Here is a 19,478-nt window from a genome sequence, read left to right as displayed (position 1 = left end):
CTGTATGAGTTGCATCATTAGTCCTATTGTGTTGTTTAATGTTGTAAAAGATCCTTGATATTATGATGTTTTGAGATCTGCTAGCCTTCAGTCGCCCTTCTCCTCAGCTCTGGAACTCTGCCACCAGACATCAGGACCTCTGACACTCCGGCCATTTTCAAATCCAGACTTAAACCTCACCTGTTCGCAACTGCATCCTCGTTGTAACCACTAAACTGCAAACTTACTCTACCATTCATCCATTTTTTATGTTCTCTAAATGCACTTCGTATGTTGTTTTTATTCCTTATTGTCTTATTTTTAATGTTGTTACTTTAATGTTTTAAAGAGTTCTTGAAAGGCACTTTGAAATAAAATGTATTATTTTTATTATTATTATTATTATTATTATTGTGCTTTTGTGCTAACTGGGATGTGTTTGCTTGGGACAAAATGCAGCACTAGTTTTTAATCCCAGTCTGGCCCTGCCTCATATTATAAACACACTTCCTGTATAATATAATTGAATATTTTCCAGCAATATGTTTTTGTGTTTAAGTGCAGCTGCAGAGTTGGAGGCAGGTAAACAGTGTTCACCTTTACCGCAATATGAAGGCTGCAAGAGACTCTGAAGTCAGGCGGAGTTCATGAAAGACAGAACAGCATGTGGTTAAAGGGTCATCTAAGAGTGGACATGATGTGTAAATTTGTCCCTGTCAGCAGACCTGTAGATTGAGTGCATTGTGGGTCAGAAATAGTACAAGTACACAGGAGACGGTGCTGTTTGTGTATATTTAGACCTTCGAAAAATTATGATGAGTCCGCGATATCCTAATCAGACAGCAGCAGGAGGAGCTGGCCTTGTGCAAACCTTAGTAAAAACGGTGGTGTGTGTTTGTGTGTGTTTGTGCATGCGTGGCTGCAGGCCAGTTATGTGAAATCGATACTTTTGATCCTAACTTTTCTTTCACAGCCTTATTAGCTGAACTCTGCATGCTCCTCTGTTGTGAGTTTGCTGCACTAACCGAATCCTTCAGGGACAAAGTTGGTGGCTCCTGTTACCGACTGCTGAAAAGTCATTTGCAGCCATGTTTCATTAAAGATGTTTTTCTACCAGTTGGACCAGCTTTCAGCAGCATGTCAGCCAACAGAATAAGTGGAATTAAGTCACTATACTCAGTCTCACTGGCTTTAGCTACACTGCTGTTTGAGCAGCATCATATTTCACCCTCTCCACAACAGCTCTGAACCAGTGTGTGTGTTGTAGTGGCAAAATCACAGGCAAGGAAAATGTATTTATACAGCACTTTTCATACACAAGGCCACAATGTGCAGTACAGTACAAACAGGAAATACATCATCATCCTCAGCACGATGACGATCATCAGTGTACAGGTGGCATGGCAAGTAAGAAGTTTTAAGCTCCGTCAGGTTTTCTGGTAGTTTGTTCCAGATAACAGAAGCAGAACAACTAAATGTAACGAATAACTAACTAACTAAAGGATGGAGAGCAGCATTGACTCAGCTGGTGGCCTCGTACACCAGCAGCAACATTTTAAATCAGTTCTTTATCTCACAGGAAGTCCGTGTAGAGATCCCAGAACTGGAGTGATATGTTGCTTTGCTTGGTCTTTGTGAGGAATAGCAGCATCTCGATTAGCTACAGATGTCTTGGCTACGTTCACACTGCAGATAAAAGTGTGACCTATGTGTGTGATTTTTTTTATGAAAGTCTGAACAACACAAATCTAATTTTTCTTTTTTCAAATTCAGCTTAGACCATCAAATATGTGGTACTAAATCAGATCCGATGTTTTTCAAAAGTGTCCTCAGTCAGAAAGGACGTTTCATCTGACTTTCATGTCATCGGAATGAGATGGACGTCCCAGTTCTGCGTCAGAAGAAGCGGAACATAAGAGCAAATGTAAATTAACCATAAGCTGAAGTGTATAGTAAGTACACATTGAGGTGACATATCTTGTTCTGCTCATATGGCTCACTTCAGGACCACAGACTGTTTACACCGGACTCTGTAAGTTGTATTTAAATTATAATGTGGACAACCACACAAACAATTATTATACAAAAAAAGAACCTGACGTGTGAACAAAACTTTAGTGATTTTTTACGTCTAAAACCATCACTGTCAACAATTATCTTACATCAGGTCGAATAAGTCTCTACACTGCCCCCTAGAGGCCGTTTGCATGTTGCAGCTTGTAATTGCATAGCGCTACTTTCTGGCAATGAACACAAATTATGCTTCAAACAAACGCAAAATACCCCAGGCAGCCATGATAAACGTATACACATATTTAAAAGCAGGTATATTTTCTACCTTACGGTTGGAAAAAGATCATAGTTGGGATTAAAATGCATTCCTTAAACATAACTTTCATGGACACCATTTTTGCAGATACAAATGCAGTTAGTTGCTCAACCATGAACGGCTGCATATGCTACAAAAATTATTGTAGGTCAGGGATCTTCAGCTTCAGACCTTGAGGACCACTGCTCTGCAGGTTGTTTAGATGTTTCCCTGCTGCAACACGCCTGATTTAGATTATTGGCTCATTAAATATGAGGCAGGTGCAGATCTTGAAAAAAAGGTTTTGGAGAAATATTTAATTTTAATCAAGTGTGCTGCAACAGGAAACATCAAAAACCTGCAGAACAGGGACCCTCAAGGTCTGCAGGCAATGATCTCGTTATAGGTTTTTGGGCATGTAAAAGCAAACACCCCATATGGACGTGTTTAGACTGTTCAGGCCTGGTAAGAAGAGAGAATTACACGGCTTCAGGTACATCTCTACGCTATGAGTTTGCATCACTTGGCGTTGAGTATAAACGCATTTTGTGAATCCAGAGATGGCCTATGTCTCTGTCCGAGGCCTCTCTACCTGCTTGCTCATTTCCCTGCCAGCTCTCTGCAGATGACAGTCAGCTAAATGCCTGAAATATAAAAATGTAGTGTGACCAGGGCAGGAGGCCAAATGGAAGCGCCAGCTTAGCAGAGATATAAACTGTCCCACGCTGCTCGGTGCTGAGTGATGCAGTGACTAATGTGTCGGGCAGGGGAAGTTGGGCCACAGAAGTGCTGATGACACAAGCAGAGAAGCACGAGGGCACAAAATATCACAGAAGTGTTTGTGGGGATGAGGATAGTTAGCCATGCCTTCCCTTTCTGGTCAATCACATGCCTTCACTGACCTGTTTGGATGAGTGACAGCAGAGGAGTGTGCACATGCAAGATGATCTATGTGTAGACATGAACACCGGTGCTGTAATTTATCATTATGTGAGCATTACGACATCACGCTGTTTCCACTCCTCTTACCTCTTTATGTGGCTTTATCTCCAGCTGGGATTCTTTTCTCCTCCAGTCCTGAGCTCAGGTTACAGGGATGATAAATATTCTCAATGCTACAGTTTCTAAGATCAAATTTAAAGAATAATTACACAGATATGATGAAAGCTGGCGAGTCTGTCTGTCTAGTTTAACACAAACAATGCACGTAAAGAAATTTTAAATGTTTCTTTTGGGAGTACTTCTTCATGTTTCTTTTGTCATTAGTTTTGCTTTATTAAAAAAATGTGAAATCTAAATCCACTTGTGTTTTCTTTGACTTGATTAAACCACATATCTAAGTTATTTAAAAATAAATGAAAAGCATCTTGGAGAACTTAGCTAAAAAGTTCTAAAAGTAAAAAGTCTGGCAGCACACATTCAATAATATTTCAAAACATGCACAAATCGACAGTTTTGATGGACAGTAAATGAATCATAGGAGACAACATAAACGAGAAACAAGCAGTTAGAGCAAAACCAACAGCAAGAGTTTAGGATGGCATGGTCCTGTGTTTTCCTCATTGTCAGTGATAAAAAAAAACGAGCTAATTTAAAATTTTCTGGGATGATTATTTTAGGATTATTGTGTGAATGATTTTTAGGATAAATGGAAATGTTTTCCCATAAAACTTTTAACTTCCTCTTTCACCTTTGTGTTCTAAATACTAATCAATAATAAACCCCCAACCCCACTGCGATCAGAAGCTCTGCAAAAACAGAAACTTTAGTTTGGTCCGACTCGTATGATCACCTGAACTCACCCAGGCGTCTGGTTATGATTTTCCTCACATGCTTTATTATTATTATTATTATTATTATTATTATTATTATTATTATTATTATTATTATTATTATTATTATAACAACAACAACAATAATAATAATAATAAACTTGTTTAGCCATGTTTGAGCTGGTTTCCTGCAAACTTCACCTCTTAGCTCATCACAAACTCATGTGTCAGTGAACGTCTCTGTTATGTAGTTCATATTTTGGCCACTTGAGGGCGCGCTTGAATTACTTTGTACATGCGCTGATTCTTTTCAGTCCGGAAATGGCCAGAAAGTCGATTTATTTTATTTTTCTTCTTCCTTTTCCCCCCTTATTATTATTCTATTAAAACGTGTTTATCATCATCAGTTGCATAAAACTATTCCAAAGAAAAAATGACAGAAATTTACAGAAATATTCCAGAATACTTCATATGTGAAAAGACTGGATTTTTCTTTTTTCAGTACAGACGGCAAGAATGATTAAAATATAAATGTATAAAAGAACTTCGCTACAGGTAAGTTTTTTTCTGTCTTACACTGGAAAGGAAACATGACTTTGTTAATCAGTTAATTTATTAAAACAATATTAAATGACTTCATATTTTATGACCGCAGCTCGTTTCCTGAAAAGGAAATCTCATCGAGGTGCTTTCTCATTCTTCTTCTTCTTCTTCTCATTCTTCTTCTTCTTCTTCTTCTTCTTCTTCTTCTTCTTCTTCTTCCTTTCTTTCTTTTTTTTAATCACTAACTTCCAGATGCAGAGGTGAAGTGTGGAGGTAAAAAGAAAAGAAAAAAGAAACGTATTTCCTACGTCCTGCCCTCAGAAGCCGACAAACCGACGGTTTGCAGGTTAGAAATCCATTTCTCAGCTTATTATTAGTGTTGGTGATGTTGTCAACATGGATGATAAATTTAAAAATATTACACTGCCTTCATGTTTTCTCTCTGCTTAAAGAGAACCGACTAATTTTATTAATGTCTGCCAACTATTATTATTATTATTATTAATAATAATAATAATAATAATAATAATAATAATAATAATAATAATATAATTATTATTATTATTATTATTATTATTATTATTATTAATAATAATAATAATAATAATAATAAATTTATATTTGAAAAGAAATACAATTAATCATTAACCATATGAATTTTATTAAAAATATAGGGAATATATAATTTTATATTTGAAGGGGTTTTGGTTCCTCGATTTTTCTACATTAAAAGTAAAATTACATAGTTTTATTTATTTACTTTTAGAAAAATTTATTTAGATAAAATATTCCTTATTTTATTAAAAGGAATTTTTAATTCCCTTAATAAATGAAAAAAAATCTGAACAGAAGTATAGATTATTTATATTTCAGTTTAAGTTAAAAAAAAAAAAAAACAGAAATGGCATTGTTGAAAATAAAGCTATTTTATTGTCAATGCATTCAACATGATTAGATAAACTATCAAGTAGTAAATTTCCGCAAAAAGGAAGAAACACCAAAACTATTCCCCACTGACACAAAATATGACACTTTGTATTTCAAATCAAACATTATTTACACCGTAATGTGTAGACTGCATCTTAAAACATTATCATTTAATATTACATGCACTCTGAAATATAGTCTGACATAATTTCCCCAATTTGTGTCCTTATTCATCATAAACATGGAAAAATGCTGCCTTGTAAACCATGATGTGTGACTACGTCATAATTCATCTCTATATTTGCATTTGTAGGATATAAAATACAGTTTACTGTACATTTACACATATTTAAATCTTCCCTTAGTCTCAAATGTTTAAGTGCTTTATAAATAGATTCATTTAAGTCAAAATGCATTTGCATACACTCAAAATGACATTTTTTTTTAACAGGGGAGAAAAAGTAAACAGACCAAAAAAGGTATTTGAAGAACGAGTGAAAACAAGTGCAAGGAGTGTTTTATTGTGTTTTTAAGAGGCCAGCTTCAGTTCCAGAGCTTAAATCCAGGCAGCTCTTGTTCAATAAGCCCGTCCCTTTATAGATGGAAACAGTCAGTTATGGGAGGTCATGTGACGTGACAGGTGATGCCGCTCCCGGAAGGACTCATTGCATATGGGGCACTTGAGTTTCTCCTCGCGCCGCCGCTTGACCAGGGGCTCCATGGCGTACTCCTTCTTGTGGTGGGATCGCATGTGGTAAACCAAGTCTGAGGTCATGCGGAAGGAGGCGTTGCACTTGGCACACCAGTTCTGCGCCGGCAGACACAGGGAGGTGAAGGAGGGAGGCAGCAGGGTGAGGGCCGAGGGCATCTGGAGCTGGATGGGGCTGGAGTTTTTGGGCCAGAAGGCGGTGGCATAGACAAAGGGATTCTGCTTGCCCATGGCGCCCGGCACGGGGCAGTTGGCGCCCAGTTCTGCGCCCTGTAGCTTGGCGGCGAGATGGTCGGCCTGGTAGAGTCTGTTGGAGGAGATGGTGTCGCCCACTGCTGGGTGGCAGTCCAGCAGCTTCGGGGGCATCACCAGCGGCGAGATCTGAGAGAAGGAGCGAGACGGCTGGCTGAAGGCGCTCTTCCTCTCGCCGCTGCTGCTTTGCTGGCCGACAGAGGTGAAAGCACTGCCCATTGGCTGCGTCTCAGAGAGCACCTGCCGGATGTTCAGGTGCTTCTCTGGAGGGTTGCTGCTGGGACGGCCACCGTCTTTGTTTTCAGAGTTGGCGCTCTGGAGGTTCTTGTTGCTGCTGTGATGCTTGAGGTTCTGAGATGATTTCTTGACCTCCGTGAAGGCGCTGCGTTTGGCCTCTACATGCTCCGTTGAGCCCGGTGGGGAGAAGGACCTGTGGTTCTCCTCCAGGCCGTACGCCCCTCTGTAATTCTGTGCAGAAGCTCCAAGCTCCTCTTTAGACTTGGACTGAGGAAGGCCGGATCCTCGGCTCTCCCTGTCCTCTATATCCGAGAACTTCCTCTTCCCTGAGCTCTCGCTGCAGATCTCGGCCTCCTTGTCGCTCGGCGGACTGGTCCGGTTCTTCTCCAGATCCCGGGCCAAGTTGTGAAAGTCTGTGGAGGGTTTGTTGCTGTCCTGAGGACTGCCGTAGCCCTCGGAGCGGCCCAGCTTTGGGCTGGTCCTGGTCAAGGTGGTGTTTGGTCTCTCTGTGCTGGTCTCTTTGCCTGGCTCTTCATCGGCTCCGGTGATGCTCTGCAGTCTTTTGGTGCAGCGGAACCGGAGATGGGCCAAAAATGGGAACTCAAACTGGAACCGTTGGCTGCAGTCAGGACAAGAGTGATGGGACGAACCTGAGAAGGTAGAAATACAATTAAAAATGGACCAAAGAGCAAGAACAACCAGGTTTGTACTGTCATTCAGAAATAATAGTTTTCAGTGTGTTCCTGCTCCAAGAGGAGACATCCTACATGATGTGAAATAAGATTTAAACTATAGAAAATGTTAAATGATGTGACTCATTCAGCTGAAGTTTGATCTCAACCAGCTCACCTTTGCTCTTGGTTGGTGCTCTGCTGGAGCTCAGCAGCAGCAGGTCGATGAGGTCTTTGCCGTACCAGACCAGCAGCTCTTCGTCCTTCTCGATGCGGCGCAGCGAGCGGTAAAAGAGCTGGCCGTTCTTCACGTAGGCCTCCAGGTTCTGCTCCTCTTTGTCCCGGGCAGACTGGACCAGTCGCAGCCACATCAGACCCTCTGAGGTGCTGTTGGCTGCTGAGGTGTCCACCTGCACAACACACGCATGCACATTTATGCTTAATAAGAGCAGTTTGTGATAAACATTTTTTAGTAATATTACACTTAAAAGGTTTATTTTTCACTCAGCAGATAAAGAATTAGTCCAAATAATCACAGCAGAGGCTTCATGTTTCTTCAAACACAACAATATGACATGTGAATAGATTATTTAAAATACTTTAATTAAAATACAGTTAGACACGTTGCTTTTTCATTTTGTCTGTCAATAAAAATTTACCTAAAATCATCACAAGAAAAAAAAAGTCAGATTAGAGTATATTTGTTAGAATTAGTTTTTGTTGTTGTTGTCGTTTGTTTGTTTGTTTGTTTGTTGTTTTTTTTAAGTACTAAAGAAAGGAATTTGCTAATGGAGAAAAAAGAGGGGATAAACGACTGAAGTGGACTCACCCTGAAGATGTAAGGCGCTGTGCGCTTGTCGGTGGACTTCAGAGCTATGAAGGCGATGCTGTCGTACAGCGACGTGTGGCTCAGCACGCACGGCCCGAATATGGCGTTTTCCGGGATGTCACACGTCGTGTAGACGCTCGTGAAAATGTCCGTCAGACACTGCTGCACTGCTTTGGCGTCCCCATCCCACGCGAACTTCTGAGAGCTGGATTCCTCCATTTTCACTCTGCGGGAACACGGAAAACACGGCACACATCAGGGCGCGCGCTTCCAGCGTCAAACACCTTCCTTTACATTTTCATTCACAAACAAATAAATAATAAAATTACAAATGAAATTGTTGTTTATGCAAACATGTTGATCCACAGCTGAGAGGAAATAAATCTTTTCGTTCAAGAGCCCGTTTTTTTTCTTTTCTTTTATTCCCTTCCTTTCACGTTTTAATATATTTAAACCTGCAATAATTTAAGAATATGATTAAGTAAATTATTCTATAATAATAATAATAATAATAAAAATAATAATGATATTATTATTATTATTATTATTATTATTATTATTATTATTATTATCATTATTATTATTATCAATACCATTTTTAATATTCTTAATAATAATATTTATTATATCAATTATTAATTAATTATTATATTATTAGTTGTTTTTATCTCAATGCTTATTTAGGCCTCTGCAAGCTTCCAGTTGTTGTTCTGTAATTGCCATGATTAGCTGCATTTATAATTAATAAACAATAATATAACATAATTATCCCATAATATCTATTAATTATTCATTAATATCTATTCATATATATTAATTAATTATTCCTAAAGGCTTTAAAATTTTCTGTTTAATAATATCCTGTTTATATTTTTTAGTTTGATTTATTTCATTTTTTTGTCTTCATGCATTCTCTAAATAACACGGTTCTCTTGGAACTTACAGAATTGATCTAAAATCAAAATATAAAAAGCATTATTGTTATTCCACATAAAGACTGAACTGCCTCTGGAGCTGGTTTAGTCCAGCAGAGACCATGTCCAATGGGTTTCAAGTGCGCCGTCAAAGTCAGTGATTTCCCGTCATCCAACCTTTTCTCTCCTTCTCGCGCAGCGGCAGCGTATGTCACCTCATTACCATAATCCACCACTTTCCCCCTCTGAGACTGTAATTAAAGCAGCACGACCAGTTAATTATTTCTTTTCTCCCTTTCTAACCTCAGAATATGTGTGTTTAGGCGGCTCTTTCACTCTCTCCTCTCCTCCGCCTCCTTTTTCTCCTTTCCTTTTAAATCCAGCTGAAAGTGCACATGGAAACCTCCGCACTTGATGCGTTCAGGTTCAGGGTTGAAGAGGCAACGATGGACAGTCAAAGAAATTAAGAGGAAAAGATATAAGGAAAAAGACAGATTTTTATGTTTGCTCAAGTGGAACATTTTTAAACTGAATAGATAATAATGTTGTTTAGTATGTGCGTGTGTGTATGTGTGTGCGCGCGTGTGTGTGAGGGGGGTAGCTATTTTAGTTATATTCTAATATTATAAATAAAGTAACAAGACAACTCTATATTGGTGTGTTCTGGGTCTTTACGGCTTTCTTTTATTTAGAAAAATGGAAACATAATTAGAAAGATAATAAATTCCTACTTATCCAAATTGTGACGCAGCTCGTGAAAAAAATATATGATTAAAAAATTAAAAGTTGGTGTGTCATTTTTGCGCGGAATCCGAGTGGTGAAACAAGATTTGGTGCATCTGTGCGGAATAATTAGGGCACATGAAGTGTGATTTTTAAGCTGTTGGTTAATTTTGGGAACAGATGAACTCCGGTCGGCTGGTTCCTGACTGCACGCGCAGAGAAAAAGATGCTCTTCGGCTAATTTTTGGCTTCTTATTTTCAGTTCTGTTAGAGAAAATAAAAGTCTGTGTTGTACTTAAATAAAACTGTTTAATTATAACCCCCCAGAAAAGCGCTCTGAAGCGGCTCTTGACGCTGCGCTACGAGCCTAAACAATTAGCTTCCGGTGCCACACAAGCAGAACGCAGCTCTTTACAGACAGATACTGACTTCCCCCCATCCGGAAGAAAGCTGAGCTAAATAGCAGGAGACTGAATGAAAGAAAAAGAAAAATAGGTTAACTGCTGTATGTTTGCAGGTGTGAAGGAAAGCAGCCGCCTTCACGTTCATCCCCACTGCGGGTGGAGGTGGAGGTGGAGGGGAGGGGATGTTTAACCCATCTGCTAAATCGGTGCCAGGCACAAAACTGCCCCTAAATCAGCGCCGTGACGGAACTGCGCCTGCACTGAAACATCTGCGTTAGATTTATTTGCATTTTTCTCATTTTCTGCGCCGCTTTCATCGCTCACAGGGCGCGTGTCTGTGTGCACGGCGCAAAAACAAACGCTATAAAATCTTTTCCAACTATCCAAACTACGCGCGCTCCTTTTCATCCAGCAGAAGCTTACCTTTCAGTCGATGATGGAGGAGAAATAATCCACAAAATGATTTAAGGGCGATTCTGAGACTCAAAACCCGTATGCACTCCCGGAGGAAACAAAAAACAAAAAGAAAGAAAAAGGAGAGAAAAAAAGAAGGAAAGCTCCGAAAAGAAGCAGAAGGATGCCAATGCTGGAGACGGAGATGATGGAGATGGTGCTGCGCTCCGGTCTCTCCTGATCAGTACATCCCCCCCCGGTGATGCTGCTGCTGCTGCAGATTCTCGCCGACACTGTCCGGGCAGGCAGAGCTGGGCGGATTAAAAAAGGGGGGACAGAGAGGAAGATAGAGGCGTGCAGATGGGGCCCGATGCTCTGGCTGACTGGCGCACAGACACACACTTTTTGTTTGCGACGCATAATCTACCCAATGAGGCGTGTCACTCTCCGTCTCCTCCCTTTAACTCTTCACTGGCCGACTGTCATTTGATGCGATTTATGAGGAGGGGGGGTGAATACCCTTCTCACCCCAAACCTTCCCCCCTCGTATTATTATTGTAATTCAAATCACAATAGTTGCTGGTTGTATTGGGATAAAGTGACATTTAAGCAGCGGGATGTTATGGAGGAACTGGGATGAGTTTCAGCTTTTTTCTCATTATTATCAATATTATTAGAATTTAGAATGAATGAAAACCAAACTTTTAACGCAAAAAAAAAGTAACCTGTTTTATTTATTGTGACATTTGTTGTATTTTAACATTAAACCAACTTATTCAGATTTAACGCGTGTCTCGTGCTTTTTCCCTCTGTGCGCTCCAGCCGCGCGCAGTGGATCATTCCTGCCTCTGCTGCTCCTGTCTGTACTGTGTTTAGGATCATTTAGGGGGCGCCAGTGTATAATTTGCATGCTGACAGGCTGATGTCTTCAGGTCAGAGTGAAGAGAAGCTTCGGGTCAGGTGCAACTAAACTCATGTTGGGACTTTTATCTCTGCAAAGGGGCAATTCTGCAGGCTCACGTGCAGCCTGATCAGAGTGAGGATGTTAAAAAGCTGCTGTTTGCACGCTTGCAAACAGCAAAGGATTATGATAACTGGAATAATTCCTCCAAATATTAGATATTAAATAGTTTGGAAAATGTATTTCTAAATGTATGAAACCTTCTGTGCCCAGTGCTAAATTATTTATGCATTTTATTTAATTCCCTGCTCATATTTTTAGATAAATTGTGAAATTTTCTCACATATGCATCAACCTTATATTTACACTAATTAGTCATTGTACAAATCAGCTTATCTAATAATATATGTCTTTATATGAATGATCTTCAATCTTGGTTTTTTTTTTTGCCTTCTGAGTAAATTCTTACTGTCAAGTTATTTTTCTCTGTGAAAAAAGAACAAAGTTTCTGTTTCAGAATAAGACTTGTTGCTTTTTTATTCTTGTGTATTAATTATCTCTGCAGTTTATAGTAAACAGCTTGAGTTATTTGTGGATTTAAGGGAAAAAAAGGCAGAAAGGTGGCTGTTGCTGACCGGCTGTTCACTGTTCTTATATATCTTTACTTAAAGCAAAATTATGCTCACTGATGGGCTTCTTTCACTTCCTTTCTCTTGTGTGAAACTCCTCAGATATATCCTTTACCTCTCCTGTGCCCACATTTTTTTCTTTTTTCCTGTTACAGATGGCCTGAGATCGCAGTATATTAAAGACAAATATGAGTAAAGATCATCTGAAGCATCAACAGCGCAATCCAAATTTTTGGTTGGAGAGTAAATGTGCCCACAATACAAACCCGTGAAGGATAAAACACAGTTGTCACAGTTTGCGGAGAGCTACTGGTTTCTGGCCTCATGCTGTGTGTCTGAAAAAACTGGATGTGTTCATATAATGTGGTTAGAAATTTAAATTATTCAGGATCCAAAATGTATTTATAGGGATAATTTGTATTTATGTACAAATTTAGCCTGTTAACAGCTCAGACTGCCATCGGATAGAGGAAAAATTTTACTGACTGTTTTATTAAAAATTCAGAAAATAAATCTGCGTTATTTCTGTCACTTGGTTTGGATACTAAAACTAGTCTTTATTATTCCATTTTGACTATTTCAATACTGTAATATTAACTGTCATCTAAACCATTTGTTAAAAATCAACTTATTGTTTTTATTATTATTATTATAATTATTATTATTGTTGTCCAGAGAAAACACTCCTCTTTTACCCTTTAAAGGGTTAATTGGCAAATAAAATCATCTGTCTGTCTGTTATATCTGAAGAGAAAGATAAAACAAAATGAAAAATAAATTAAATTGATTTTCAAGATATTCTTTTATTTATTTATTTATTTTAATTCCCGGAGCCTAAATTTAACCAAACACAAAAAAAGGCAACAAAAACATTTTTCTTTAAACTCATGCTGTTTAAAATAAGCTTTCAGTGTTAGCTAAATGAACTAAAAGAGATCTTTCTGTTAAATTTTAGTGCACAGAAACGTGAACATGCAACGGAGCAAACAGGATAAAATAGATCTGATTGTTAGAAATGTGATGAAATGCTAACAGACAGTGAGAGGCAGTGTGTGATGCTGCTGGGAGGGTTTGTGTGTTTGTGTGTGTTTTAGGACAGAAATTCTCAGCTGAGGGAGCACGGTGGCTGCAAAGCATCTGGATTGTTTGACAGCTGTATTGTTTTCTGATCCTCAGTCCATTTTCACATTTCATTATGATTATGCAGTCAGGACACTGACATTCATAAGAGATAAAGATCAGGAAAAGCAAGGGGAAGGGGAATTTTACAGCTATAAAACTATAAAAACAATCCAAACTCATCCAATAAAAAAGCTTCTGCAGCCCGGAGTTATAATATAATCTTATGGATGATTCAAGATAGTCAGAATTATGACTTCTGCAAACAAACATTTTACCCAGTTTAGCCACAGCTGTGGCTATTTAGCCTTTCTGTAGACAGAGCATAGTCTGCTCAGGTCACCAGGATGACATTAGTTCCTGCTTATGTAAATTAATCCTGTTAAAACAGAAGTTAGCAAGGATGCCTCCTTTTCCAAAGCCGAATCTGCTCATATGGTCTGGTCAAGTGGCCTGATCCGGCTCCGCCCACCACAACATATCAGCTCTGCTGCAATTCAGAACTTTAAACAAATGGATGTTAAGTTAGTTTATGCACCCTTAGTGATAATTAGCCTTGTGATTGTATGAAATATTGATCCATAAATGATACATTCCCATATAAATGTCTCAAAAATTGTTATTTGCTTCCATTGTTTCATAATGTGAACTTGTCACACACCTCAAAAATGGAGAAGTGACTACAGTTTGAAGGCTGTGGATTGCTTTGCTGCTTGCAACATCCTTGCATGACAAAATGTGATGTTGCACAAACAATAGAGGTTAAAAACCGCTTTCTGGGATAACGGTGAAAGGTTGAGTAAAGTTACAGTTACAGGCTGCATTAGGTGGCCTGAACTCATCATTGAGGATAAATGCACCATCTTTTTTTTTTTTTTTGCTTGTTTTTTATTTGTAAGATGAGGCAATCAAGAAAAAATAAATGCTGAAAAACAAGGAAATACACCCAGAAAATGATGGTTGTGTCATTATTGGACCACATATTGGTGCATGGAGGACATAGGATGATTAATTGTTACTGGGCCTGATAATAAGTTGATGTTTGGTGAATTAAAGCATAAACATTTTATCTGTGGATTCTTGCAACACTTGTTAACAATTGATCTTCACCAGCAGCGACTGCTGAGACAGTGTAACCTACGGCTAACAACACGTATGTTACAGCTGTTGAAGAAGTGAAGTTTGCTGCTCTAGAAAAAGAAAGTAATGGATCGAGATGCTAAAAAAAAGATCAACACCGCTGCTTTCCCTTGTTCAGGTACATACAACAGAGTGTAAGTTTCCACAGGAATTTTACATACAAAACATCATCAGTGTGTGGACAGAAGATGCACAGTGAGACTGTAACATGAACTTTATCATGCAGAGCTTGATTGTTAAAAGTTTGTTCTATATTGACTTATCATGAGGAAATCTACAGCAACCACTTTGTTTTCTACATCTTACATAAGTCCGAAACATAACTATATATGCAAACATTTTATGGTAAAACCATTATATTTTGTAGTCACAACACATAAGATCTGTTACACTCACCGGCCATGTTATACAGCACACACCTTTCACACTCTGCCTTTGAAAATGCCTTAATTCCTGCTAGCATAGATTAATCAAGGTATTGGAAACATTCCTCAGAGGTTTTGCTCCATATTGACATGACAGCATCACACAGTTGCTGCATCCATGATGAGAATCTCCCGTTCCACCACATCCCAAAGCTGCTCTACTGGACTGAGATCTGGTGACTGTGGAGGCCGTTGGAGTCCAGTGAACTCATCGTCATGTTCTAGAAAGCAGGTGGAGATGATCTGAGCTTTGTGACATGGTGCATTATCCTGCTGGAAGTAGCATCAGAAGATGCTCCACTGTGGTCATAAAGGGATGGACATGGTCAGCAACAATACTCAGGTAGGCTGTGCTGGTTAAACCAGGTTATGTCGGTACTAAGGGGCCCAAGTGGGCCAGGAAAATATCTTCCACTCCATTACGCCACCAGCCTGAACCACTTATACAAGGCAGAATGGATCCACGTTTTCATGATGTTTCCAGCAGATTCTGAGCCGAGCATCTGAATGTGGAGCTGAAATGGAGACTCATCAGACCAGCAACGTTTCTCCATCTTCTATTGTCCAGTGTTGGTGAGTGTGTGTGAATTGTAGCCTCAGTTTCCTGTTCTTAGCTGACAGGAGGCACCCGGTGTGTCTTCTGCTGCTGTAGTCCATCTGCTTCAAGGTTGGACGTGTTGTGTGTTCAGAGATGCTGTTCTGCAGATCTTGGTTGGAACCAGTGCTGATTTGACTACTCCAACCAGTCTGCCCATTCTCCTCTGACCTCTGACATCAAGAAGACATTGTGGTCCAGAGAACTGCTGCTTGCTGGATATTTTCTCTTCTGCAGACCATCTCTGTAAACCCTAGAGATGGTTGTGTGTGAAAATCCCAGTAAATACTCAGACCAAAAACCATGCCACGTTGCATTGAGTTGCTGCCTTGTGATTGGCTGATTAGATATTACTGTTAATAAGTCATTGAACTGGTGTATCTAATAAATGGCCGATGAGTGTATTTCAGAAAACAAATGGCTGCTGTATCGTAGTGACATAATAAATGCTAGCAGCTCATTTTTACCGACTTATGTTAATAAAATTTAGTTTACTTGAACTTTTTACTTCAATGAAAGAAATCTCAACTGTGTAAAATGTCCTGAGAGTTTTGTGATTGAGGATTTAAAATTATGGATGGAGGAAAATGGTGACAAACAACAACAGACACAAATATCAGGGCAGTTGTGGAGGAGATTGACAAAACTGTTCAGGGTGTTGTAAGTCAAATTACAGAAAAAACTCCTGAAACTGTCCTCTCTGATCCATCAGCCCGACGAAAACTAGGTTAAATGTGTGTAAATGGCCAACTGGTACAACCGCCTCTGTGGGTGAATCCTGAACCAACAGGAATGACAGGGGAAAAGACCTTCACTCTCAATTTTTAATATAATATTCATTAAATGAACTCTGATATTATGAGTAGTTGTTTCCCTTTAATAACTGGAGCCTCTATCAGGTCTAATTATTATTAAATACTGTATGAAAGAGGATTAATTCACCATCACTATGCAATGTTTCGCCTGATCATGGTGTTTTTAACCTCAAAAAGACTCAACATGTTTTTTTTTTGCATCAGTTGAAATGGTTCCTCCTGAACAACTTCAGACCCAAACGTTATCGTTTGTCTGCTTCTTGTAATCCAGAAGCCAGTGATGAGTTAATTCCTCTCTCTTTTGTTCAGCGTATCACCAGAATGACAACAGAAGCTTTTTACAAAATGGATTTCAGCAGACAGAAACTGGCAGCGCTGCATCCCGTCCCCACTGTCTTCCTGTCACCGCATCTCATCAAATATTAGGCATGTTTTGTGCTTTGGAAAAGAAAAGAGGAGGAAAAAAAGCAGCTGGAGAGGCTGGTGCATTGATCCGGGTTATTCACCCAGACGTCAAAGCCCTCAGCTGTGAGCATGCTGACGGTTATTGTTTGAAACAAAACTGTTTAATAAATCAAATCCAACTTAAATACATGACGCTGAATACATTTTCTTCTTTAACAAACACAGACACACATTCATATAAAAACATAAAGCTTAGATGTCTGACATGACAATAAATCTCTCCCTTTTTCCAACAACCTGAAAGAGAATTTAGCTTTTATACACAAACTCTACATCTAAACTCCAGGTATCAATGTCATATTTATGTTGAGTTTTGCTCTTATTGTTTCAAAATTATTCCTGGGATCAGCTGTGTGGCACAAAAACTCAGATGAGCTCAAATATTCATGGATTTATCTTTTTTGTTATATAAACTAACAGTCTGATTTAGTGTCATTGTAGCTGAAAGGAAAGAAAGAAAGAAACTGACATTATGAAGGGAGGAAGAGACGTAGAAACCAGTTTGTTGGCATCATTTCTCTTTTTATTACAACATGCTGCAGATGCACGACAAGACAAGGCATGAAATAAAATACAGAAAATTAAAAATAAGTGTTTGTGTAGTCAGTGTGTGCTAGCCCTGTTCGGAGAGAAAAGATTCAAGTGGCGAGTAAATGATGAGCACAAGGAATAAAAAGAAGAAAACTGTGTGTAACTGGCACTTGTACACAAACATGGACATTTCCTCTATTTAATGGTGTCAGGAGAGAACTTCTTCTGGGGTTCCTGGTCTGCCTCTGATCTTTGTGGTCGTATTCCGCTGCTGTCGGGCGCAAACCTCTTATCTCCAAAACTGTCATTTTTTAAAAAATGAAAAAAACTGTATGGTTTCGTTATAACTGGACATAATGTCATCAAACTTGGTATTGTGTTTTAATCATATATCCTTGGTTAAATATTTGTAAAACAACAGAGAGACATAAAGGGTGGCCAATAGTACTGATTTATGAAGAAAAAAAATCATGAATTTTGGACATAGGAGGTTTTTGTCCAACAGCAACGATTTCACTGATCACTGATCAATATTCACGGCTGATGTTTTGCCCCCACATTTACTAACCTGCACGCTGAGACAGTCACTGTGCCCTCCTGTGGGTTTAATCACCAACAATACAGTTATGTTCATGCTTTTTCTTGCTGATGTTTTTGTTGATTTATTTCCCCAGCTTGTCAGTCTTTTTGTAGGTGCTCCCGATGATTGTCACCTTTGTTTTTCTTGCATGTGGTTTTCTGTTTCTGGTGTAGCTAATACACCTGATCATTTTTTCCCTAGCCCCCTTGTCAGGTCCAGCATTAATACGTGAATTCAGCAATAGACACATTTAAAAATAAAGAATAATTCTTAATGATCAAGAGGGCCCTTAAATCCATAAAGTTTCACCTGCCAAAGCAAAGTTTTTCACCACAATACGGCAGCCAGACCACCACTCTGCTGTCATGATACTGGACAGCAAAAGTAAAAAATATATATATTACATGCATATCTTTGTCACGTAGGCTATAATAAAATATGTATAATCATAAAAAAATATATATACATATATACTTTAAAACTCTATTTGTTGCTGTAACCACAAACAACTAGAAAATGTCTTAAATAAAAGTCAATCTAAGGAGGACATAGTAAAACATTGTGCAGTGGATCTGTTCCCTGTCTTGAAAGTGACCAACAAGTGCAAAAAATCTAATATTTAAAGAGACATCAACTGACTTCACCCCCCTGGTTCCTCATTGGGCCCTTCCTAAAGGGTCCATGTGTCATATTTACTCTTTAGGGTGCATTTTCTAAGCTTGCTATATTAATTACAATTCCATTCATGGTGCAGCTTTCATACAACATCAATCAGCAGCAGCTTACATGGTGATAATTTCTGTCCAAACCATTCAGAATTTATAAAGAGGATGTAAAAATCATAAAACGACCGTGCAAAGTTAAACAGACAATAATGCTGAAAAAAACACAAATAAAGCAGCTGATTTGGTTAAAAGCAAGTTTTCTCTTCATCAATGAGGCATACAGTAAGTGTCTGTGCAGCAATCAAACACACAAAATCATCTCCAGTAAACAACATTAGGCTGCGTGCTCTAAAAACCTAGATGACAACTAGTTTTAATAATCAGTTCTTTATTTTATAAAATCAAGACCCATTTTATAAAGAAAAGAACAGAAAGATCTCATTTACATCTGCCACCATTGTTGCAGTCTGTGCCCCTGCCTGGCCCCCCATTAAATATTTTCTAGAACAGGCCCTGGATTTGAAGCATTGTGGGGCCTCAGACCAAACAGAAGAGATCTGACCCACCAAAACAGCTACTGGACCCAAAGGGAGGAAGCTGTGCTTTAGGAACCTCAGCTGTTAGATTATGGTGGAAGATGGGAAAAATAATTAGAGAAAGAAAAATGAGACCTGTTCTACCCCCGACTTCCACTCAGTTCAACACAATTCTCCATTAATATTGAGGAACAAGACCATGAGGCAGCTCTGACACCATCAGTGTGTTTTATCACTGCCTGCTCTCACTGTTCTGGGACTAAAATAAGCAAAAGGAGCTGATTTTCCTTACATATTACATTAACTCAGCTAATGTGTTTAGCAGTATTTCTTGAAGAGCAGAGCTTAGAGACTCGTGGGTAGCAATGTTCCAAAAGGTGCAAGGCCATAACACCGGGTCTGGTTCTTGTGATGAT

The 19,478-nt window shown here is 38.9% G+C and overlaps 1 protein-coding gene across 1 annotated transcript; it reads right to left on the bottom strand.

The window, feature by feature from the left end:
- Positions 1 to 5,616: 5,616 nt before the first annotated feature.
- On the bottom strand, positions 5,617 to 11,017 carry prdm8b (PR domain containing 8b). Its single transcript, XM_041998338.1, has 4 exons — positions 10,692 to 11,017; positions 8,228 to 8,453; positions 7,577 to 7,808; positions 5,617 to 7,377 (listed from the first exon to the last, which is right to left on the bottom strand). Exons 2-4 carry the CDS (start codon positions 8,444 to 8,446, stop codon positions 6,140 to 6,142), a joined length of 1,689 nt encoding a protein of 562 aa, XP_041854272.1. The 5' UTR covers positions 8,447 to 8,453; positions 10,692 to 11,017; the 3' UTR covers positions 5,617 to 6,139.
- Between the last annotated feature and the right edge of the window lie 8,461 nt (positions 11,018 to 19,478).

This window comes from Melanotaenia boesemani, chromosome 11 (genome assembly GCF_017639745.1).
Source record: "Melanotaenia boesemani isolate fMelBoe1 chromosome 11, fMelBoe1.pri, whole genome shotgun sequence".
Lineage (NCBI taxonomy): Eukaryota > Metazoa > Chordata > Actinopteri > Atheriniformes > Melanotaeniidae > Melanotaenia > Melanotaenia boesemani.
This window is presented reverse-complemented; position numbering and strand designations above follow the sequence as displayed.